Source organism: Talpa europaea (genome assembly GCF_964194135.1).
Source record: "Talpa europaea genome assembly, chromosome: 12".
Taxonomy (NCBI): Eukaryota; Metazoa; Chordata; class Mammalia; order Eulipotyphla; family Talpidae; genus Talpa; species Talpa europaea.
The window spans coordinates 7,306,458-7,330,832 of record NC_140079.1 but is presented as its reverse complement, the minus strand read 5'-3'; the positions used below and the strand labels follow the sequence as shown (position 1 = coordinate 7,330,832).

Here is a 24,375-nt window from a genome sequence, read left to right as displayed (position 1 = left end):
AAAAATAAATAAAATTAATAATTATTTAATATGAACAAATATTTATTTGTGCACATTTCCATGAGTCTGTCTTGTCCATATTTATAAGACATATATATTTGGGGAGCATTTTTAAAACACCCCCACGTCTTAAGCCACATTCATAGCAGTTGCCCAGGGGACACAAAAGCGATCCTCACACGGCATCACGCAGCTGGCACGGGTCCCTCCATCCAGAGCCCGACCCCGGGAAGTGGCCATGAGTGGCAGAGCCCGAGGCCTCCCTGCCTCCCCCTCAAGCACAGCCCAGGAGCCCCGCACTGAGAATTAACACGCTATTGGGGGGGTGTGAGTAGCGATGGCTTCCTATGAGCCCAGCCCTCGGCTTCCCCTTCTGTCCCGCTGCCAGCCATCCCGCCCACCGCCGAGAGGAGCGGCCAGACCGTTCTACTTAACGATCCCCTGCATTGGACACCGAGGCTGGGCGCGATTCCTTCAGTTTCACAAATGATGTCGCCCCGAATTCCTTCATTCTGTCCTCATTCCGGTTCACACGCGCCCACCCACTCGCCCGCCCACAGCAGCGCAGCCTCTCTCCGCCTCTCGGTTTCTTTGTCACCTGCTGACAACCGCTCCCCCATCTGGTAGGCCCCCATCTCCCACACATCAGGCTTCGGGGGTCAGGGGCACTTCTGGTTTCTACCGGGGACCCCAGAGGACCCGTGACCCCTTCCCAGGCAAAGAAGTCCCGAGAGAGGACGGTCCTGCGTCTCCCATCCGGGGGCAGCCAGGCTCAGGGCCGCCAACATCGGCCGACGTGGGCTGCTCACCTGCCCCCCACCAGGACGCCGCCCCCCACCCCGGCACAGGCGCGCGTGGCCTCAGCTCTCCGGCCTCCGGCGCCGGGAGGAATGGCCTTTTGCAATCCTGCGAGACTCAGAGTTGTGACTTCTCTGATTTCTGTTGTTTCCTCAGTTCATCTCTTTCTTCCGGTTCCTGGCATATAACCCCAGCTGCTCGGCACCCCAGACTGCTGGTTCTTCAGGCAGAACCCCACCCCAAGTTCCCGCAGGTCTAACACAGGCCCCCGTCTCCCCAGCTCCCGGCCCTCCGCTGTGAAGTCAGTGCTGTCCATTTTAGAAACTTGGTCCTGCCAGAGCCACGCTGATTTCCGCGACCTCCCTGTCAGCCGTAAGGAGCAGCCTCCAGATGCACCCCCGCTTGGAACGCCCCCCCCCGTAAGCTCCCCGCCCCCCCCAAAGAGAGGCAGATGGCAGGCTACAGTCGAGTTGCCTTTAATGAAAAAGCACAAAGCCAAATAGAATCTGGGTTGAACAGTCGCTCCGGGAGGCAGGCCCCTCCAGCCGCATGGCCGCCGCGCACCCCCGGCCCGGGGGAAGGCCCCTGGGAGGCGCCTGGGCAGCAGAAGCAGAGCCCGGGCCCTGGCATCATGGTGCAGAGCCCACGCCGACCTCCGGGCGCTAGGCGCTCTGCAGCATGTGCAGCGCGTGGAGAAGGTGCTGGCGGGTGGCCGCAGCCAGGCTGTGGCCTTGCAAGATGCCCAGTGGGTGGGAGGTGCCAGGCTGGCCCCCTTCCCAGAAGGTGAGCCGCAAGGCTTGGCCGACCCCGCTCAGCACCAGTTGAGCCCGGTCTGCGCTGAAGCTGACCTGCCAAGGGAGGAGAGGCTGGGGTCGAGGGGGTGCCCCACGCCTGCCCCTGCCCGGGACAAGGACACGCACTCGAGCCCCTGACCCAGGCCCGCGCACAGGCCCCAGGGAGCTGGGCCCCGACACTCTGCTGTGCAGATGGGGAAACTCGTGCCTCCTCCCTGAGCCGCCGCCCACGCTGCCTGCGCAGGCCTCCCCCTGAGCGCGGGCTCCCCAGCCGCCAGGCAGAGCTGCTTGGAGCCTGTGCCCTGGGGCAGACGCGCTTGGGCCGGGGTCAGCCGTGGCGGACACCCACACTCTGGCTTGAACACAGAGGCGCTGTCACTGTCGCATTTAAAGAAGAGCAACAAATGCGAGGCGCACTAATGAAAGTGGATGCACCTGCTTTGGAGCCCATTTCAGGTCAGGCCACGCCAGGACCGCCCGGGAAAGCCTCCCCCTGGAGGCGCCGGCCCCGCGCGACGGCACGTGCACATTCCTGGAGGGATCCCCCGGCGGACCCTGAGTCTATTTCACGTCATTTGAACGTGTTTTATTTCTGGTTTTATAGTTTTGTCCTGAGGAGTCACTAGTCGCCCCTGCCCGGGAGTCGAGAGTTGCCCAGGTTCCCCCAAGCATGCCTAGAGCAGCCCGCGGGCAGAGGGAGACACGCAGCCCCCCGCCCCCCGCCCGGGACGGCTCACCTGCACCGTGCCGTCGCTGAAGAGCAGCAGCAGGGCCTGCTCGGACACCAGGTAGCGCAGCAGGCAGAGGCTGGGGCCCGCTGGCAGGGCGGGCGGGGCCGGGCTCCCCTCCTGTGGGCAGAGCGGTCAGCGGCTGCGGGGCCAGGACGTCCCGGCCTGCTTGGCCCGGCCACCCGTCAGCTCACCTCTCGCAGACGCTGCTGCATGTAGCTGGCAAAGAGCCGCAGGACCGCCAGCTTGGTGCCCAGTGGGCCAGGCACATCCCGCAGGGCAAATGTTTGCAGTCTCCCCCGGTCAGGTGCATAGCAGACTTGGCTGAAGGCGGGCACAGGGCGGTGGGGCCTCGGGGCTCTGTCCTGCGCCTCCCCACTCAGCCCCCCCCCTTGGACTGTGGTTTTGAACCACCTGTGCGCTGACTACTCCCTTATATCCATCCCCAGTCCTTCCCCTGAACCCCAGAACCATGAACAGTCCGCTTGGCATGTCTACAGCGACATCTGGCCCAGCTCTCAAATCCCCTCTGGCCACATCCCCTGCTTTCCCCCCTTGTATAAACTCAGCACCTCTGTATCCTCCATGGCCACCACCCCAGGTCACCACCATCACCCACCCAACTACTTCAGTCATTCCCCACCCCCACCGCTGGCCCCCTATATCACTCCTATTCCTCCTTCATGCCCCAACCCCAATTCCACATCCTCCCTGTGTCTTCAAACCCACTACCTCAGAGACTTTGCACATGCTGATCCCTATACACCAAATGCTGTTCCCTATGGGCTCCTTCCAGTCATTCACGTCTCACCTGAACGTAACTTCTTTATAAGGTCCCTCCACAATCATGCTCCTCAGAGTTTCCCTCCACCCTGCTCCATCTCTCATCACACCTGGTTCATTTTCCTGAAGTCAACTTAGTCATTCATTTGCTTGGCAACATTTTCCCCCACCAGGCAGTAGGCGCCTAGGTGTGCAGAGTAGGTGCTAAGTAAATATCTGAAGCGTGAATGGGTGAGGGACAGGAGCCCCAGGACTTACCTCTCGGGGGGGCGCAGGGCCATGTGGGTGCCATCCCGAAGAAGGACACCGCTGCCCCCGTCTGACAGCTGGTAGCCAAAGCCATACTTGCTGGAATAATCCACCCACTTAGGGGCCCAGAGAATGGGCCGCTGCTCTTCCCTGGGGTCCTGCGTGACTGGGCACAAAGATGAGATGAAATGAGCAGGGGGCCCAGGGGCTCCAGGGAGGAGGAGCAAGGAAGGATGTGTGGAGAAAAGTCAGAGGGACAAAAAAAACCAAGTCTTGCCTTTTGGGGGGAGTCAGGGGCAGTGGGATCACGTGCTGCCCCTGGAGATATTCTGAGTCACTTAACTCCCCAGAGTCAAGCCTAATGAAATACGGCTTTGCTTTATTTCATTAAAAAAGTTTTATTGGGGGCCTCCCTGGTGGCATGAGGGGTTAAGATGCAGTCTACGAAGCTGTCCGCAGCCACTGCAGCACGAGTTCCATGCCCGGCCAGGGAGCTACCCACATGGCGCAGCAGACCTCTCCTGGCTCCCCGCTGCTCCCCTCAGCAGTGGATTTCTGTCGTCTGCCTGTTCTGCTCCCCACTCTGGTAAATCCTCTGACCCCCCACCTCTAGCCTACACCCCAGTTCTTATATGTATAGATAAATAAAAATAAATCTTTAAAAAAGTTTTGTACTGAAAAATAAAAATTGCTGCATGCCACATGGAATTGTGGACCAGCTCCTGACTGAGAAAAAGAGGGCATGTGTAGAAAAACTGGGGTGGAAATTTGCAACTTAGCAAATCACAAATGATCTTTACAGCGTATTACAAATATTTAGATGAAAATTGGCTCCTGGGGACTCCCCGGTGGCGCAGCGGTTGAGCGCTGGGTTGCGAAGCTGCCCGCAGCCTCTGCAGCGCCGGTTCTATCCCCGGCTGCTCCCCGGCCACCAGAGGAGGGTCCCACATGGCGCGCAGACCTCTCCTGCCGCCCGCTGCTCCCCTCAGCAGTGTACTTCGGTCCTTCTGCCTGCTCTGCTCCCCGCTCTGGCTCTGGTGAATTCTCTCACCCTCCCGCGCTTCTGACTGTACCCAGTGCTTGTATAAATAAATAAATAAATCTTTAAAAAAAAGAAAAAAGAAAAAGAAAATTAGCTCCTGCTGATTCAAGACAGTCTTTTTCTTTTTTTTAAGATTTATTTATTTATGCATACAAGATCTGGGGTGTAGGCCAGAGGTGCGGGGGGTGAGAGGACTCACCAGAGACAGAGTGGGGAGCAGAACAGGCGGATCTACTGAAAGCCACTGCTGAGGGGAGCAGCGGGGAGACAGGGGAGGTCTGCTGGCCATGTGGGTCAGCTCCCTGGCCAGGGATGCGGGTCCTTCTCAGGCTACATAGTTGGGGGAAGGCTGTGATGAGAATGAAAGAGACGTGAAATGGACCCCATGGAAATTGTCCCCAGGGCGGCCTCCAGCCAGGGCTGGGCTCCCTACAGACAGGTTGAGTCGGGGCTGGCGGAGGCCAGGGCAGGGCACCTGTCCCGGACGTGGAGAGGAAGCTGGACCTTGGGCTGCCTCGGGTGCCTACCTGGGGGGCGAGGGCTCAGGCACAGCTGCAGGTTTCTAATGGCTGCTTCCACCTCCTGCCTCGAGCTTCCCTCAGGCCCTGGGAGACAGATCTATGTGGGAGGTGGAGGAGGCGAGACAGACAGGCCCTGGCTCCCACACACACCCCAGGGCATCTCCAGCCGCCCCGCCGCACCCCCACTCCCGCATCTGGGGAAATCCTATTTCTAAACCCAGGATTCCGGACCTGGTTTCCGTTTTACAGACAGGAAAGTTAAGGCCAGGAGCTGGATCACGATTCTGGGAAGGCACCAGCTCTGTCCCCCACTTCTAGACCCTCCCCCTCCCCCCACAGCCCCAGCCTAGGGGGAGGATCTGCTCACCCAGCAGGCCGCTCCTGAGGGTCCCTTGGGAGAGCAGGTGGACAGGGACCTCGGGGTTCGGGGCCCCTCTCTCTGATGGGGAGGCCTGGGAGAGAGCAGCAGAGGTGGGGTCGTGGCCCCAGCACCTGCGGGAGGCCTGAGGTAGATGAGGGGCTCAGGCCTCCCCCTCTGAAGACCCAGACTTCTCCCCCTACCCAGCCGTGTGTGCGCAGCACACAAAGGACTGGTTTTCTATTAGACCGCAGCCTTGGAGCATCTCAAAAGCATACAGCAGGCACTCAATAAATACAACAGGGTGAACAAATGGTGGGAAGGAGGGTCACCTGGCCTGAGGGCGAGCCCTAGGGGACCACAGGGTGGGAGCAGCACTGGACACAGGTGTCCCCGTCGGGACACACAGCCCCGACGGTTCAGGGTGCCAGAGAGAAGGGTCCAGCCCGGGAGTCCCGGGTGGGGGGAGGCTTCTTCCAGGGCGTCAAGGAGGCTTGTGTGCTGGAGAGTTTGGAGGGGACCTAGGGCTGCCCTCCATGTGTCCCCCCGTTTTCCCCACCCCAAATTCTCACCTCGCCACTCAATTCCATGGAGTCAGAGTCGGGACCATCTTCTCCCGGACCCGAGGCCTCATTTGGGGTGAAGGGGCCTGAGGAGGCACAAGGGCTTTGGCGGGTCAGAGCCCAGCCCCTGGCAGGTGGGGACGAAGAGCGGAGCAGGCGGGAAGCACGGCAGGAGCCGGGCAGGCGGGCGCAGGCGGGCGCAGGCGGGTGGTACTCACAGGGGGGCCGGCACTGGCTCAGCAGCAGCTGGCCCGCCTTCCGGAAGAGCCTGCCCAGGGACGGGGGGACGGCGAAGATGGGGGGGCTGTGGCAGGAGTGGGGCGGCAGCCGGTCTGGAGTGAAGCCCTTCGGAATGGGGCGTTGGGTTCAGTGCCTGCTCAGGGGGCGGGGCTCCCGTGTAGGGTCCCTGCCTGGGCTGGCCACGCCTGCCGCCCCACACACCTGCGTGAAGAAGTCGTCCTGCAGCAGGTGGTCCAGGCTGGGCCGCGCGGCCGGGTCGGGAGCCAGCAGGCGGGCGATGAGGCGGCGCGCGTTGGGCGACAGGTGGGCAGGCTCAGGGTAGCGGCCTTCGCGGATGTTTTGGTACATCTCGGACAGGGGGGCCGCCACGAAGGGAGGGGCACCGGTCAGCACCATGTACCTAGGCGGGTGGTACCTGCTTACACCCTCGGAGTCCAGGGTTGGCTCGCAGCGACCTGCGTACATCTGGCCAGAGCTGCCCACACACCCCTACGCTGAACTCCCCCATCCCTCCTTGGCCCACATCTGTTCTGCCGACCCATTCCTGCCTGCGCAGCAGACACAGCATCCTGGGTGATACCTGGACACACCTGCGCACATGGACCCCATTCTATGTTATGACTATTCATGCCTGTTCCACTCATGCTCTGACCTGCCTGCACACTTTCCACCTGGATACACCCGTCCACACCTGCCCTCCCTCACACTAACACCCCCACACGTGCCTTCGCCAAAGCTGGAAGCTCAAACAATGGCAGGTGCGTGTTCCCACCTGCTCCACACCTGCACACTCCTGTTCATATTAGTTATGTACATGCTCACGCCTGCCTAGTCCCTGTTCAGTCTCCCCCCATACACACTTACACCTGTCCCTACCTACCGGTTCCCACCTGCCAGTACCTGGCCCCACCTGGGAAGTCCTGCCCAGGATCTTTGGGGTCCCACTCACATGATGCAGCCCAGAGCCCAGATGTCAGACTGGCAGGAGTGCCCGTTCCTGGAGACCACCTCTGGAGCCAGGAAGTTTGGGGTACCGCAGAGCACTCTGGGAGGGGGGATAGTGGGGATTCAGGAAGGCTGGGCTCCTTGACAGACCAGGCCAACCTGTGCCCCCAAGCCCGGAGAGACTGCCCACCAGCTGCGGGTCCCACCTGTGGCAGTGGCCCCCTGGTCCCACTCTGGCGGCCAGCCCCAAGTCTCCAATCTTCACCTCCATGTTCTTGCTCAGGAAGAAGTTACCTGCCAGGGAGGGGCGCTGGTGTGGGGGCAGCAGCGAGGAGCTCCCGCCTCCCCCCCCTTCCCTGGCACTCACTGAGCTTCAGGTCCCTGTGCACGATCCGCCGCTGGTGCAGGTAGCGAAGGCCACTGACCACGCCCCGAAGGTAGTAGCGGACCTCGGGCTCCGTCAGGGTCCGCCGCGCCTCCAGCACGTGGGCCAGCGACTGCAGGTGGCCGGCAGGCAGACAAACAGGCGAGCTCAGTTCAGGGGGCACAGGAAATACATGGGGCCCGGGACAACACAGCTAATTTCAGTTGGGCTAAGGTGAGCGTGGCTGATGGTGAGATGGGCCGGGTGGCCACAGGTGAGTTTGAGAAGGGGTGGATGGACTGGTTCAGACGTGAATACAAAGTGGGTACACGCCTGGCCCAGGGGAGCTCAGATGTTCTGAAGTGGGCAAAGTGACTTCAAGGGGTGAATAAAGGCACAGCTAAGTTCAAGCGGGCCGAGGTAAGGCATGGCTGAGCGCAGAAGGGCCCACGGGAGCACAGGTGGGCACAGGTGAGCCCAAGTAGAAACAAGTGAGTCCAGGTGACCGCAGATGAGGATGAGATGGGCCTGATGACCCACTAGGCTGGGCACAGGTGCACACAGGTGAGTCAGGAGAGCCTAAGTGGGCACAGGTACATGCGGGATGAGAGCAAATGGGCAGCGGTGGGCACAGGAGGAAACAGGGAAACAGGCTCACAGGAGTGGGCCCAGAGGAACACAGCGGTGAAGCGCCTGCCCTTCCCTGCGCCCAGGCCCCGGGTACCTGGCGGCTGCAGTACTCCAGCACCATGTACACGTGGTCGCGGTCGGCGAAGTGTCCGTGCAGGGCCACAATGTTGCGGTGGCGGAGGCAGCTGTGCAGGGCGATCTCGCGCTCCACCTGCGCGCAGGGCCCCATGGACACACCCCTCGGGGCACTCACCCCGCAGCGCTGTGCACACCAGCGTACCCCCACTCCCAAGGGCAGGCACATCTCCGGGGACCTCGGAGGGAGGGGTCCTGGGCACTGATGGGAGGGGGCGCTGTACCTTGCCGCGCAGGCGCAGTCGCCCTGCCCCGCCACCGCCACCGCCACGAGGCACCACCTTGAGCGCAAACACGGCGCTGGTGGACATGTCGGTCAGCTTGTAGCAGCGGCTGAAGGCTCCCTGGGGGCGGGGGGGGGTCCCTGCTCAGCCAACAGGTGTGCACAGGCGTATGGACAGGTTCCCGGCCTCCATGCACACGCACCTGAGCAGCGTGGACACACACATCACACCCTCACACCTGCACACGCGGGGCAACGTATGCGCACAGGCGAGAGCCCGGGGCCTCGGGCTCACAGACGCATCCCGACGTGGGCGCGCACGGCCCAGGGAGCACAGCCCGGAATCTGGAAACACGTATCCAGACACAGAGAGCGCAGAGGTGTGCAACACGTTCACACGCGCGCGCGCGCACACACACACACACACGGCGGCAACAGTCGCACAAAGACACCAGCACAGCAACACACTCGCGCGCACACCCCCGACACGCAACCCACTGCCACACGGCAACGCGGCCAGTCCCGGTTCCCGCCACGCGCCACGCAGCGTTCCCCGCACACTTGGGCGCCCGACCCCCCCAGCCGGCGCGGGACCCCGAACTCGCGCCGACACAGACACACGCAGGCAGCAGCCGGGGCGCACCTCGCCCTTTGCACTCACGATCGCGCGCTCACACCCGCCCTGCCCCGCCGGGGCCCTCGGCCGGGGGCCCCCCACTATGAGGACTTGGGGTGCCCACCTTGCCGATCAGCTTCCCACGCCTGTAGACGCGCCCGGAGCGCGGATCGCGCAGGAAGGCGGAGACCAACGGGCGGCAACTGCGCCGCCGCCGCAGCCCGGGTTCCATCCCGTGGGGGGACCGGGCGGGCTAGGGGCGCAGGACCCGCGCCGGCTCCCGCCCTGACCGCCGCGCTGCTCCGCGCTCTGGGGGCCGCGCGCCGCCGGGGCGCCTCTTATTGGCTGGGTGGGGGGGGAAGGGGCGGAGTCCGGAGGCGCCCGGTTGGCCGGCGGGGGCGCGGGTGGGTAGGCCGAGGCGAGGGGGGTGTGGGCCCGCGGGGATGCCCGGGGGAGTCAGCCGCCCGCGGACTTGCTGTCCAGGCCTCGCCTCCCGCCAAGCTGCCCAGTGTCCGCGAGCCCATTGCGCCGAGCAGGAGACTGAGGCCCGCGGAGTGCATTCCCGGTCTCGAGGCCTCCGGGAAAAGGTATGTGCGCGGGAGGAAGGGAGGGGGTGCTGGGCTCTCCCCCAGTGCACGGGCGGCTGAGCGCGGTGGCGCTGAGAGCTGCGAGTGTAGCTCCCCAGCAGGTGCGCCCCTGGGGTGAATGTGGGGCACTGGGGAGCCAAGGCGGGGTTCAGACGGGACAGAAACCCAGTATCTTCATCTGTGGGCCGATGGGGAAGGGAGTAGGGACAGGACAAGGGGTGAAAGAGGGGGCCACTGGGGATGTCATGTATGAGGGACACGGGACAGCGAGAGGAAACAGAACTTGGGGGCCAATGGGCAGGCCCTGGAGTCTGTGACCCCAGCACCAGCCGCAGGGGGAGGCAGTCAGATGAGAGGTGGGGCGGCCTTGGGTCCAGGAGGGAGACTTGGGGGCAGCTCTGAGCCACCCCAGACTCAGTTCCAAGTTCTTGCCTTGAATTCTCTCAGTTCAGCCTTATATTCACTTCAACTAGCCTAGTCCCCATTTTACAGGCGAACACCCTGAGGCTGGGAGGGTAAGTTGTTCACCCAGCCCAGAGGGGACGGCAGGATTTGAATCCAGGCAGCTGCTGCCAGTATTAATCCCCACGTGTTACATAACACAAAGAATGGGGAGGGGTTAGCAGGGCTCCCTGGGGCTAGAATCAGGCCTTGGAATTTTCCAGACCAGATTTCAGAATCCACCGAGCCATGCCACCAGGAACGGGAACCCCCTTCCGAGCTGGCACATGTCTGCCTGGCATGTCAGATGCCAGGAGCATCCAGGGTGTGGAGCCCCCCACCGGGAGCTCCACTGTGCTGAAGAGAGCAAGTGCCAGGCACCTTTGTAGAGACTGGCCTAGGCACCAGGGCCGTCTGGAGCGACTGGGAGCCTGAGGCCCCACTGATGAGAGAGGTGGGGGCCGTGAGACAGAAGCTGGAGGGCCACAGGTGTGAACCCCCACGGCCGCCGGGGGCACTGAGAACCGGCTCCTCCCCAGCGCCCGCGTGTTCACTTAGCATTTATTTAGTGCGCAGATCCCATGCTCAGGCCCACCCGGCCCTCGGAAGACGACAGCCAGAGGTCAGACAGGCTCCACTGAGGCACTGTTAGGGCAAGGCGAGGGCCCAGCCCCCTCTGGGCAGTGAGGGAGGTGCTATCCTTAGCCCCACGTTGCACGTGAGGAAACTGAGGCTCAGGAAGGCACGAAGCCCAGGCTTGAGAAACTGTGGCTGAGTCCCGCCTGGAGTGCAGGTCGGGGGCGCCCGGAACCCTGTCCCCCACAGGACCCCCCCAGGGAGTGCAGGTGGGCCTTCATGTTAGGGCAGACGGCTGAGTCCACTGAGCTCCCAGAAGCTTCCCAGGGGAACGAAATCCCAAATTCTTGGCCAAGGTCTGGAGACCAAGCCCACGGCCTGCCTGTCCACTCCCTGCCTCAGAGATCAGCCCCCCCGCCCCCCAGCCCTCACTGCGCTCTCCTGGCCCAGCCTCCACCACGGGACTGGGGGGCCTCCACTGCCAGCAGCCCCTGAGTAGAGACCCCTCCCCAGCACTCCAGAATGAAAAAACTATGATCAAACACAAAGCCCCCCTGTTCACAGCAGCGCGACTCACACCAGCCAGAAGGCGGAAGTAAGCCGTGTCCTTGGACAGACGAGCAGAGTCACAGGCAGGAGGGGCCCGGATCACGCCGCTCAGGGAGAGAAGCCGACGCACGAGGCCACACGGTGTGAGGCCACTGACGAGAGACGTCCAGGACAGGCCCAGCCACAGAGAGTGGGTTTGTGGTGCCAGGGATTGCGGGTGAGTGTGACGGGGACAGAGTTCCAGTTGGGAAACTTGAGAAAGTTCTGGAGCTGGAGGGCACAGACGACTGCTCGGCGGTGTGAGTGTGCTTGATGCCCCTGAGCTTACGTGACTACGATGGCAAATCGTATTTCACCACAATCAAAAAAATGAAAAACACTTTAGACTCCCCATCCCCCCAAAACACAGCCTTACCCACGCAGGGGGCTGACTAATACCCCCACTTACAGATGAGCAGAGGGAACAGTTGGGGCGCGAGCTCAGGACAGCGTTTCTGCAGAGGGGCTGCCCGACTCTCCAGGCTGGAGCCCCAGCCAGGCGGCCCCCCCTGAGCCCCCGGCTCCAGGCCCCAGGCCCCAGGCTTGGCTTCCTCCAGTCTGCTCCTTGCTGCCCTCAGATAACTCCCCAGAGTCAGCAGATTTCCTCGGAGAAGTGCCGGGAGGCTTTACTCAAAATACCTGCTCAGGTGGATCAGTGCTGAGACAGCACTGACGAGGGGCGCCCCGAGGCCTGGGGCGGGGTGCTCTTGGGGCCGGGCGCGCGGTCAGCAGAGGCCGGGCCCCAGCCCCGCTGTCCTCGCTGACGGTGCTGGGCGGAGCGCACGGGCGGCCTGGCTCAGCCTGGCTGCCGGGTCCCTCTCTGGCCTCCTGGCCTGTGAAGTGGCCTGGGCTCCCTGGGCCGGTGCCCACGACTCCTCCACCGTCCACACAGGCCCCCGGGGACAAGGCCCATGGGCAGAGAGTGGGAAGGTCCCCTGCACTGACCTCCAGGAACCCCATGACCGTGGAGGGTGGCGCGGGAGGAAGTGGGGGGCGGGCTCCCGGGACCCACTCTCCTCGCTTCTCAGTCTCGGGGCTTGTCGTCGGCTCCTCGGAGCTTTGTCCCCTCGCCACCCAGCACCCCCCCCTGCGGAGTCCCCCCCCCCCCCCCCCGCTTTTCTTGCCAGACCTCCCCAGCTGTCCTTGCCTCTTCCTCCTCCTGGCATCGGGGCTCAGCGTGAGGCGGCGGCTCCTCCGCTGCAGACCGTGTTGACGAGCTGATGGCCACGGGGCCCGCCGTGTCCCCGCGGGGGCCGAGGCCGCGCTGCTGTGGCCGGGGGCTGCTCCGGGCACAGGCCGAGGGGGTTGCTGGGCCGTGCGGCGGCCTGTCCCGTTTGGAGGACGGTGAGGCCACCTGCCCGCTCGCCCCGCGGTCAGCAAGGACGATGTGACACATCTCCTTCCAGCTCCCCGCGCCACCAGCCCGCCTGACGACCAGGTGAAATGCAGTCGCTGGGCTGGTGCCAAAGGCTGTGGAGTGGCCGAGGGGGGGACTTTGGGGGCTGCGGCTCCTGTGCTGAGTGTTCAGAGGGGGAACCGAGGGCCTGGAGGGCTTCCCCGGAACTGAGTCTGGCCTGACCCTTCCCCACCCCCGCCGCAGGCACAGGGCGTAGTCCCGCTAGCCGCCAGCCCTCAGCGCCTAGAAGTCATTCAGAGGTGGGGGTGAAGCTGTCCAGGACCCCCAAGTCTGGGCTCGGTGTCCTGATCCTCCAGGGGGGCAGATACAGGAGTGGCCCAAGCAGTGGGGACTCCCAGGAGACAAAGGTCCCTGGTCACTGGGTCACGACCGCACGATGGTGGCGTGCAAAATGCAAACTGCCCAGGAGCGAGGGTGCTGGAAGGGACACGGCTCCCAGCAGGGGGGCCCTCGTGATTAGACGCCACAGACACCCAAATTGCTAACACGAAAAAAAGTGATGCACAGAGGACTTGGGTGCGGCTCCATTGCAGGACTCAAGCGGCAGATAAGGAACCTGGTCCTTTCAACGTCCTGCTGCTCTGGCGGCACCTGCCTGGAGCAGCCCTTCGGGTGGCAGAGACGGCAACAGCCTCCCCAGCTCCCATGGGGACCCTGGCAGCACTGTGTCCCTGTTCCTGCTCGTGCTGCCCTGGCCAAGGGTTCCCAGGGCTCCAGGGCACAGGAGGCAGGATCCCTTCACCCAATCCACTCAGTAATGTCTTGGGGACCATGTGGCTAGGCCTGAGGGATCATAGAAGCCCACAGGAGACAGGGGGGCACAGAGAGCTGGGGGAACACAGGGAGACCACGGGATGTGCTTGCGGGCGTTTCCGAAGCTGCACGTCCCCGAGACCGCAGAAGGAGCAGGAGCTCGCTTAACCCACATCCGCCGAGATCCGCACTCACCTGGCCAGGGCGGATTCTGGCTCTGCCTCAGGGAGTGGGCCTGGTCTGGAGCTTCAGTGTAGGGGTGCTACACTGAACCCTGGGCCCCAGGGCCAGGTCTGGGCACAGGGATGGAGGCTGAGTTACACCTGGAGCCTCTGAACCTGATGCCCAGCCTCCACCTATACCAAGTCTGCTGAGCTACACTCCTGGCCTTCTCTGGGATCTGCGGAGTCCAGAGGCTGGAAGTGGAGTCCTGAGGCTGGAGGGCCCAGGATGCCCCGTCTTCACACTATCCGGTGATTCCACCAGAGCTAGGGCTCGACGCATGGCACAGTGCCTACTGTATGCACTCCCATGCAAGATGCAATTCCTGCTGTATACACTCCCTGCAGGACCCAGAGCCTTCTGTATTCACCCACTGCATGCCTGCTGCATGCATTCCCAGAAAGGCACAGTGCCTTCTGTATACACTTCTGTAGGACACAGAGCCTTCTGTGTACCCTATTTGCAGGATATAGTGTCTTCTGTATACGCTCTACAAGATGCAGTGACTGTTGTATGCACTTGTGTAAAGTTTAGTATCTACTATATGCACTCCCTGCAGGGTTCACCGCCCTCTGCACATACTCCCTGCAGGGCACAGTGCCTGCTGTATGCACGTCTATAGGGTGAAGAGCCTGCTGCATACATTCCCCACAGAGCTAGTGCCTTCCGCACCCGCCTCTTGCAGGGTTCAGCTCTGTCCCCGCCCTCTGCAGAGCACAACGCCTGCTGTACGCGCAGCACTGGGCTTGGGATGGTCGGAGGGGCCCGTCCACTCGGTGGGACCCCTAGGCCAAGCCTGATTATTTCTGATGTCCCTCAGGCCCCAGTTCATAGCTTAGCACAACTCTGCGGAGGGTTCCGGCCCTTCTCTCTGGAGCTCTGCCCCCAGGCTTACCCGACTACCCCCACAGACGCTGCCGCTGGCCCGTTCTCCCTCGCAGGTCGCCCCTCTTCCTCTCTCAACCTCTGAGACCCCACGCCCTGCCATTCTCCTCCGCGCTCCTGGGCTCTGACATGCAGACTGGCCTCTAGTCTGCCCACGTTCCTGCTCCATGCCCTCCCGCAGTGCCGAGGGCGCCAGGCGCCCCTTCCGCCAGGCTCGGCCCCTCCACTGTCTCGCCATGTCTCAAGGTGTCCCAACCTAGACTTGTCGAGAAGTGACCTCCGGACTTGCCCTCCCCGCACACCCTCTTCTTTCTGCCCCTCGGTACATGGGGCTCCTCCCTTCCCCACCCTGTGACCTGACCGAGCTCCGCCCTGGCCTCTCCTCACATCTGCCCCTCGGGAGGCATCACACATTCCTGCACCCCACCTACACCCCGGAGCAGGCCCTGCCCCCATGACCCTCTCTGCTGCCTCCTCACTGCTTTCCGGGCCTTGCCCCCACAGCAGCCAGGGGTGGCTTTTCTAAAACTAGAACATCCACTCCCACCTCCCTTGGCCCCTCTGTGAACTCCTCCCCCCCCAGGCTACACCCCAACCTCCCGACTGGCACTGGCACGGGCTCTTATTCCAACCTCGGGCTTCTGAGGCCACTCCCTCGGCGGGCGCTGCCCTTCTCCCCTCCTGGGCAGCCCTTTCAGCAGCCGTGGCCTTCCTGGCTCCCCACTGCGCAGCGGGCATGAGCTATCTCCTCTGGGTGTCCTGGCCAGGTGCGATGATGTCCCCCCGGGGCTGCCTCACCCCTCGAGTCTGGCGGGCTGGGCGGGCCACAGCAGCAGGACACACAGTGGGTCTTCAACAAATGTTGACTGAGTGGGTGGGTGGCGTTGGCGGCCCTGCCCCGAGCTGCTCCAGGCTGGAGCACAGAGCTGAACTGGCACCCCTACCCCCTGGTGGTCAGGGCTGGAGACCCAGGGAGGCTTGCAGGAGAAGAGGGCTCCAGTGGTCTTGGCCGCCGAGGCAGAGGGCACTACAGCCCTCGCCCGCCGGCGCCCCCATCTCCTCAACCCGCCAGCCAGGGAGCACCTCGGGAGCACAGCGAGCAGCTGGGGTGGGGGGAGCGGCGGTGCAGATGGTGGCCCAGGCCGGGTGAGGTGGCGGGACCCCGAGAGACACTGTCCTCCCCAGGCCGGGGAAGAGCTCAAGTCCCGCTGCTGGGAGCGTGGCGCGGAGGACGGAGGGCGCGCTGGCCCCGCGGGGACCGGCGGGAAACACACCGGAGGGGTCGGCCACGGCCAGGCGGGAGGGGGAGCTTCTGGACCCAGCTCTGGCCCCAAAGTCACAGCCGGGGCGCAGGCGGGGAGGAGGGGAAGCGGGTGGGGCTCGTGCCCAGCTGACAGCAGCGCCCGGGAATGCGCCGGGTCAGGAGGGGCTCCCCGCTCTGCACACCCGGCCCCTGGGACTGAGCTTCACCCCGGGGCAATGGGGCCCTGCGCTGGGGGTACCAGGACCTAGGGTGGGATCCCCATAATCAGAACCCGGGTGAGCGGCTCCGGAGTGGGGTGACCCCGGGCCGGGGAGACCCCGGGGCTGGAGCAGGGACCCGCAGAGGGATCCTCCCCGGGCGCGCGCAGGGCGCGGGGGGAGAACAGGCGCCCGGGACAAACCCCGGTTGGCGCCCATTGCGGCCCGCGCGCGGCGCCCGGAATAGCAACCCCGGGGTGGGGTGAGCAGGGGTCAGTGCCCGCGCGGCTCTCCCGCCCCGGCCTACCCAAAGGTCAGCGGGCCGCCGCCGCGCGGAGGGCGAGCCGCACGCCGGGAGCCCCGGGCCGGGCCGTCCCCGCCGCAGCCCCGCTCCTGGGCGCGCAACGGCCGCGCGGGGGCGCACGGAGCCTCAGCCCCCGCCGACCCCGGCCGGGGCGCGCCCGGGGAGGCCGGGTGGGAGGGGCCGCCCTCGGCTCCCCCCGCCCCTCCCGCGGGCCCCGCTGCTTCCGCTCGCCCTGGTGCCGCCGGGGAGCCGGGACTGGCCTCCTGGGCGCCTTGTAGCCGGTAAGTCCCTCTTCCTATCCCCCCACTATCACGGCCGGCGCTTCCTCCCCTCCCCTGCACCCGACCCGGTTGGGGGGTGGCCAGGCAGCAATCCTAGGGTGGGGGGAGCTTATTCCCACGTCCTCCTGGGGAAACTGAGGCCCAGAGCCTTGTCCCGCCCCAGATCACACGGCCAGTCACCAGCCCGGAGTTTGTGTGTTTTGCTCCCCGGGAGGGGGCGTTGGGGAGTGAGTGGGAAGGTGATTCTTCCAACTCCTGGCCTCCCCAGGCCCTCAGCACTGGCAGCACCATGTCCCTGGCGCCAGGCCCGAATGTCAGAGCCAGGAGGGCCTGAAAACCAGGGAGACTAAGGCTCCAGAAGGGCCATGGGTGCCGCGGGCCCAGCCTTCTCCACCTGGTGCCCAGGACCTCCACATGTCTTGGTCGCCCTTCAGCCACTGCTGACCTCCAGGCTCTCTGGCCCTGGCCGGGGGGACAGATGGGCAGCCCCAGCCTGCCCCTCACGATGCCTGTTTCACCACAAGCAGGATCCAGATGAGTGGATGCCATTGGCTCGTGGAGTGGCCCAAGAAAGGATCCAGAAGGTGCCTCCTCCCTCCCACCTTCCTGCCAAGGCCCCGTTCCTTGGGGGTGTGGATGGCAAGTGACTTCATCCTTCCCCTGACAGATGGGAGACTGAGGCCTGGGTTGGCAGAATCTTCTACCCCAGCCACCCACCCCCTAGTCGCCCACTGTCTCCCGCATCCCCTCATCGGTAGTCCCTTTGCCTCTGCAGGCTGCCCCGGTGCTCCATGCCCCACCATCTGCACGTGAGGCCATGAAATGCCAACTGGACCAGGTCCAGGTCATCTGTCCCCACCCCTGCCCCAATCCACGGGCTCCCTGCTGGTGCTGGTCTGGGAGCTGAGGAGGCCCTGCGGGCCAGGCCCTTGACTCAGTCCCCGCCGGCTGTACCTTCTGCAAGGTCTCAGAGGCCTGGACTGAGCCCCGCTGGTTCCCACTGCACAGATGGGGAAACTGAGGCCTGTGGAGTCAGAGTGGCTGGGCCCCAGCCACATAAGAAGGTAGAAGCAATGATGATGGGGACAGCATTAAGGGGGTCCTGGCCCTGGAATACCTCCTTCCATTATAAGCTCTGATTAAGCCCCGCCGTGTGCAATGTAAGACTGACCAACTGATACAAGCAGCGGGTCATTATCTGAGCTCTCCCTCCCCATGCCAGGCTCTGCTCCTCCTTGTTTTCCTTCCCTGGTCCTATCAGCCCTCAAAACTTTCCTGTAATGAGGGCTCTATCATCACCCGTTTTCAGAGTTGAGAAGTGAGGCTCAGAAAGGTTAAGTTACTGACCCAAATCACACACCCAGTCCTAGCAGATCTGGGGTTCAGCCCCTGGCCACCTGGCAGCCCTGCTGCACTGAGCCCTTCTGCTCTTCCAGACCCCAACCCTTCTGGACCTTCCCGCTTCTGCTGTGGACACTCCTGAACTGTGGTTTGCGGGGCAGTGCTCAGGTAAGGGGGGGCATGAACGCAGGGGGCAGGTGGGCAGAGAGACCCAGCCTACGGTGTGGGAGGCACCAGCCCGCCCTCCAGACTCACTGTGCCTGTTTCTCTCCAAGTAGGGTCCGGCTGAGTGGACTCTGTGGGGTTCCTGGAGTGGCTGCTCTAGCACCTGTGGGCGGGGCGTCTCCGTGCGCAGCCGGCACTGCATCCGGTGAGCAGCATTAGGGTTCAGCCGAGTGGGATGGGACTGGGTCCCTGTCCCTCCTCTCCTGACGGCCTGGCCCAGCCCCTGGCCACACCCTCTTCCTGCCCACACTTGCTGTGCCTTTCAATCCCAAGAGCCATCTGGAATGTGGGTGGGGTTGGCAGGGGCAGAAGGTCGGCAGGCAGGCCCTCTGGAGGGAGTCCTGGGGGTCCTGACCATACTGTGGCCACTGTGATCCCTGTAGGTTTTCGGAGGAAGAGTCATGCTGGGGGGACACCCACGAATACCGTCTCTGCCAGTTGTTGGTAAATTCTGTCCACCTCCCAGGTCCTGAGTTTGCCCTGAAGCCCTTCTACTTTCCCACTCATATCCCCCAAATACTCGTCTGGTTCTCTGGGCTCCCTGAGGACTGTCCTAACTTCTGACTCACCTACATCCCCAGGACTGTCCCCCAGGAGCTGTGCCCTTCCGAGACCTCCAGTGTGCCCTCTACAATCGCCACCCTCTCCAGGGCACACAGAAGACCTACCAATGGATACCCTTTTACGGTGGTGAGTAGCCTGCCCATCTGCTGCTTCAGAGGAAACAACTCAGATCCAGTAGAGAGAAGTGGCTGCTAAGAAGGAAGGGATATCTGGAGGGTAGGAAAGAGAAGGGGGCATTAGCACTGAGGCTTTGGAGGATAGGTAGGAGTTGGTGAAGTGAACAGGAAATAGCATGTGTGGGGTGTGCAGCAGGGGCAAAGGAAGGCAGGGTATATTCTGCACAGGGTTGAATACCAGGCCAAGGATTTACTTGGAGCTGTATCTGGAGGCTAACAGTTCTCAAACTTATTCCAGTAGCAGGATATTTTGCTGCACTGAGCTGAAAATAGCGAGTTATATAACTGTGTGCCCCGGGCAGTGCACCTCCAGATTTAAGGGAGACAGGCAGCTCAGACACCACGGTGGGGGCAGACACAGATAAGAAAAGCCTAGAATGGAGAAAGTTCCATTCATCAACCTCATAACTTTTTAAAAATTTTTCTTTGCTCTAAGAATTGGAGGAAACATGCATGAGCCATGATCATACCCCCTCCGAGGGCCGCCAGGGCCAGCTTGGGCTCTGTTCCAGGCAGAATCTGCCAGCCAGGCTCAGGGAGGTGGGAGCCAGAGGGAGCTTCTGTGGAAGGAGCAGGGACCAGGACTGTGGGTCAGAGGGTGTGATCACACTGCCTGTTATGCCTTGCTGTCCGCAGAGGCGGAAACTCTCGGGGAGGGCAGCCACACAGGCTACTTGGGGCTCAGCACCGGACAAACACTTTTTTGTTGGGCACCTGCTGGGTGCAGAACTCAAGGTGCTAAGTTAGTTCAGCCAATGGCTGCAGTCCAGAGCGAGAACAATATCTGGAAAATAGGTTTCAAAAAGTGTTTGGGGAATGAAAGAATGAATGAAGAATGGGTAGCAAATATGTTAATAATGGATAATAGGTAAGGTTGCCAAACACTAGGATTTAACTTGAATAAGTGCATGAATGAGTGACTGAATGAATCTAATCCCAGGACACTTACCTGGGAGGGCCCCAGCGAGCTGGTGGCAAAGGTCCTGGTTCTGCTTCTGCTTCCTTGTGTGACTTGGGCTCAATCTCTCGGCTTCATCTGCAAGGGCGCCTGGCTGGAAGGGAGCTGGGAATCGGATAGAGGTCCCCTGGCTAGCCCAACTGCTACTCCCATCCCCAGCACCCAACCAGTGTGACCTCAACTGCCTGGCCGAGGGGCACGCCTTCTACCACAGCTTCGGCCGCGTGCTGGACGGCACCCCCTGCGGCCCGGATGCCCAGAGACTCTGCGTGGCTGGTCGCTGTCTTGTAAGGAGGCGCCTGGCCCCGCCCACCTCCCCAAGCAAGGCCCCGCCCCTCACATGGGCCCCGCCCCTCTCGCCCAGGCCCCGCCCCCAGCGCCCCGCCCATCACGTCCCCACGCTCCGCCTCGGCCTCTTCCCTCCGGAGGCCGCCCCCCGGGGCCAGTGCCTTTTACTTTGCGTTCTCGCCCTTTCCCACAAGTTCCGCCACTTAACAGGCACCTCTTCTTGTTCCGCTTCCCTCCTCCAAGGCCCGCCCTTTTACTCCCGGGTTTAATTTCTTTTATTTCAGGCCTCACCCCAGCCTCGGCCCCGCCTCCCGCCAGGCCCCGCCCCACCAGGCCCCGCCTCCCACCAGGCCCCGCCCACCAACGCCCCGCCTCCCACCGGGCCCCGCCCACCAACGCCCCGCCTCCCACCGGGCCCCGCCCCCACGGCGCCGGTAGCGGGGTAACTGCGCGCGTCTCCCCATCCCTTCAGGGCGCCGGGTGCGACGGCTTCCTGGGCTCGGACGCCCGCGAGGACCGCTGCGGCCGCTGCGGCGGCGCCAATGACTCGTGCCTCCTCGTGCAGCGCGTGTTCCGCGACGCCGGTGACCGCCCGCCCCGCGCTGGCCCGCCCTCCGCCGGCCCCCCGCGGCCGCGGGCCGGAGGCCGAGCTCGGGGCCCTGCTCGCTCCGGCTCCTCCTCCTCATCCGGCCCTGCCGCGTCCCGCCCTTGCCGGCGAGATTGGGCTTCACTGTCCCCCAGACCCACTTAAGCCGGAGTAATGAATCCGAACGGTGACGGGGAGCTCTCGGGGCCCCCGCCGAGCCTCCGTCCCCGCAGCATCCCGCGTAATCCTTGAGTCCCTCGATGCACCCCCACCGCCCCCAACAGCCTCGCTCCCTCACACCCAGGTGCCTTCGCGGGGTACTGGAACGTGACCCTGATCCCTGAGGGCGCCAGACACCTCCGCGTCACCCAGCGGAGCCGCAACCACTTGGGTATCGCCGGGTCCAGGGGGGAGGCGCCCTGCGGGCCCCCAGGACAGGGCCGTCCCGTCTGCAGCCCGGGAGACTGAGGCCGGGAAGGGGAGACTGGAGAGGCCTGTCCCGGAGAGCCCCTGCTGACCCTTCTCTTGCAGCCCTGATGGGGGGCGACGGGAGCTACGTGCTGAACGGGAACTGGGCCATCAGCCCTCCCGGGACCTACGAGGCGGCGGGCACCCACGTGGTCTACACTCGAGACCAGTCCTCGCAGGAGACCCTGAGTGCAGTGGGTCCCACGTCCCAGCGCCTGTTCCTGCAGGTGCTGGGGCCACTGAGGGGCAGCTGGGGCCTGGAAGGAAGGTTGGGGTTAGAGGATCAAAGTGGAAGCCGGGGACAGGGGGGAGGCTGAGAATAGAGGGTTCGCGGGTGGAAGTTGAGGGGAGAGGGGGAGGTGGGGAGAGGGGGAGCTGAACCATCAGGTTCAAGTCCACCTCCCTAGTGTGTGACATCCCTGCAGGTCCTCCTGCGGGAGCCCAACCCGGGCATCCAGTTCGAGTTCTGGCTCCCTCGGGAGCTCTACGGCCCCTTCCAGGCACAGACACAGGCTCTGGGGTCCCTTCGGCAGCCACGGCTTCAAGAGGTAGAGCCTCAACCCCTTGTGACCCCCACAGTCCCTGCTGCCATCCTCTCACGGACCACGATCCCTGCCCCAGGTGAGGTGGAGACGGCTGGGGTGGGGTTCAGCAGGGAGGTGAGGTCATGCCCCTGACTGCACCACCCTGCAGACCCCTGCCCACCCTGCCCCGACACCCGCGGCCGTGCCCACAGGCTGATCCACTATTGCAGCAGTGACTTTGGTGAGAGCCTGACTCCAGCCCTTGCCTGGGCCCTAATTGACCTCAACCCGGTCCCTGCCCTGCTGAATTCTGACCTGATCCAACTTTATCTTTGACTCCTTGACCTAACTGTCACTCCAACTTGACCCCTTCTGACCCTAAATTGACTCTTTCACCTTATTTTTTGCCTTAATCTGACCCCTGACCCCTGGCCTGACTCTGACCCAGTCCCTTCTCCAAGGTCCCCAGGGCCCCGCAGTGCCCTACCTGACCCCCAGTTCCCTTTTCTGGCTTTGGGTGCATGGATGGGTACCCAGACTGAAGCATCCAGCTGGCCTCAGCACCGCCCTGCCCACAGTGTTCCGCGCCCAGGTGCTGGGCCTCCTCCGCCAGCCCCAGGAGACCCGCTATGAAGTGCGTGTGCAGCTTGTCTACAAGAACCGCTCCCCACTGCGGGCCCGCGAGTACTTGTGGGCCCCAGGTCGCTGCCCCTGTCCACAGCTGGCCCTCCATCGTGAGTACCTGCTGGCTGCCCAGCGCATCGTCAGCCCCGACGGAACTCAGGATCGGCTGCTGCTTCCCCACTCTGGCTATGGTCGGCCCTGGAGCCCCGCTGAGGACAGCCGGATACGACTGGTTGCCCGGCACTGCCCTGTTTGAACCCCCAGATGAAGCCCCATTGCCACACAAGGAAAATGTGCCTGACCCGACTCAAACTCAACATATACCCCTTTTTGCCCTGGCTTCCCGGGAACTCAGAAATATCTCCCATTTGCAGCTATCTGATTCCCAGCCACAAGTAGACACCCCTGCACGCAGTCAGCCTCACTGTCGTGAACAGATACTGGCCCACAAGTGAGAACACACTGAATAGACTTTAATTTCCCCTCTCACCCTGGCTACCCAGAAACTCACAGTTATTTTACACTCAGAAACTGTATGTTTGCTTGTATTCCCTTCACACTCACTTGTTTAGAGATACTGTCACAAACAAGCATGGCCTAGAGGAAGATGTGTCTAACAAGACATTGTAATATATCAGTTTCCCTTTTTGCCCTGGTTATCAGGAAGCTTGTCACTGTTTAATTCCATGATACACTGTTCTGTTTCTCATTGCCTCTTACACACACCTTCACATATTCTTAGGTATTGTTACAAAGAGATGTGTACCCACTCCCATGTCAGAAGACATGTCTGACCAGGCACTATAAAATACAAATTTCCCTTTTTGCCCTGGCTACCAGGAAGCTCGTATGTCATCTCAATAGCCTCAGCAATTCTGGCGTGTCAGCTGGAGCCAACACTGGGTTTCCGCCAATCAACATTTCTGTTCACCCCTTAATTCCTATTTTTTATAAGCATTTGTTTTTATCAAGGCATCCCGGTTACACATACTCAGCTGCAGAGACTTTTGGAGGTACGGGTAGTCCGATCCACAGTGGCGCTCTCACAGAAATGTGGTTGCACGCACTCCATTTCCTCCTGTTCCCGCCCTCCTTCCCTTCGGGATAGCTGACCCTGTGTGGGAGTGAGTGTAGGGAATGTTTGATGATGGGGTATAGGTGGGGAGATATATGCCAAGTCCCAAGTCCCCTCCCCATGCCCCTTTGGGGGCCACACATTCCTCTCAGGCTACCCAATAGGACTACCCCACAGAGGATGCTGGCCAGCATCCTCTGGATGTCATATATTCTTCTAAAGGCAAGAATTGGGGTGTCTGTGTGTTGTCACATGGTCACTCAGCAAACCCTCCCTTGGGGGACACTCTGAGGGGCCACCATTCTGCCTCTCCTGTCTGGATGGGGTGACTCACACCAGGACAACCTGTTCTCTGTACCATTGTGGTTTTTCTCTGGGGCAGTGGATGGTGGAAATCAACGTGAGGGTCTTGATGGACTCAGCTCCTGACTTTGTAAGTGACCTCAGGCCAGACTCTGGGCCTTAGTCTTACCCACTGCAAGTACCCCTTAGTTTTACCCTTTTCAGCTCCTCCCCACTCTGACCAGGGAGATGGCACTCTTCCGGGTTCCTCGCTTGGCTCCTCCATTCATGCATTTCTCCAATGAGTATTTATTGAGTGCCTTGTATCTGCCAGGGACCCAGCATTGCCTGGGCCTTCCCAGGCCCGGCCTTGTCATCTGTGACCAGTGCTAAAGGTGGAGCCCCCCAGAGCGCCCATGTCCAGCAGTCAAACGGGAGCAACTGGAGAGGACGCGGCGAGGGGCGCGCCCCCTGGTGGCTGGACGAGGGAAGACAGGATTAAAGGCATCCCGTCTTGCTGGCCTCCACCATTCCCGCCTACTGGCCCCCTGGAGCCCACTTCTCTCATCACCGCGTGCCTTCCTCTGCTGGTCTCCACACATCAGCATGGCCCTTCTTGGTGCCAGCCCAACTGCCATTACCATTTCTCCCAGCATCAACCTGAGGTGGTCCCCTCTGCCTCACTGTGGTGTGGGGATAGATCCAGGAATGGGGGACTCCAGCCATCTTGGCCTTGGAGCTCTGTGGGGCAGCCCTGCCA

At 62.6% G+C, this 24,375-nt stretch overlaps 2 protein-coding genes across 2 annotated transcripts; one reads left to right on the top strand and one right to left on the bottom strand.

Moving 5' to 3' along the window:
- Positions 1 to 1,460: 1,460 nt before the first annotated feature.
- Positions 1,461 to 9,221, bottom strand: PLK5 (polo like kinase 5 (inactive); the record flags this gene model as incomplete). Its single annotated transcript, XM_084248619.1, has 15 exons — positions 1,461 to 1,646; positions 2,330 to 2,440; positions 2,515 to 2,644; positions 3,362 to 3,518; positions 4,922 to 4,999; positions 5,283 to 5,367; positions 5,849 to 5,922; positions 6,055 to 6,181; positions 6,278 to 6,476; positions 7,026 to 7,121; positions 7,228 to 7,315; positions 7,389 to 7,518; positions 8,110 to 8,226; positions 8,375 to 8,494; positions 9,114 to 9,221. The coding sequence occupies 15 exons, from the start codon at positions 9,219 to 9,221 to the stop codon at positions 1,461 to 1,463; spliced, it is 1,806 nt and encodes a 601-aa protein (XP_084104745.1).
- Positions 9,222 to 9,432: 211 nt separating this feature from the next.
- Positions 9,433 to 22,514, top strand: ADAMTSL5 (ADAMTS like 5; the record flags this gene model as incomplete). Its single annotated transcript, XM_084248618.1, has 15 exons — positions 9,433 to 9,576; positions 12,074 to 12,167; positions 12,385 to 12,525; positions 14,259 to 14,349; positions 17,941 to 18,013; positions 18,124 to 18,215; positions 18,454 to 18,514; positions 18,652 to 18,760; positions 19,928 to 20,055; positions 20,529 to 20,640; positions 20,947 to 21,033; positions 21,174 to 21,337; positions 21,536 to 21,731; positions 21,804 to 21,875; positions 22,213 to 22,514. 15 exons carry the CDS (start codon positions 9,433 to 9,435, stop codon positions 22,512 to 22,514), a joined length of 1,866 nt encoding a protein of 621 aa, XP_084104744.1.
- Between the last annotated feature and the right edge of the window lie 1,861 nt (positions 22,515 to 24,375).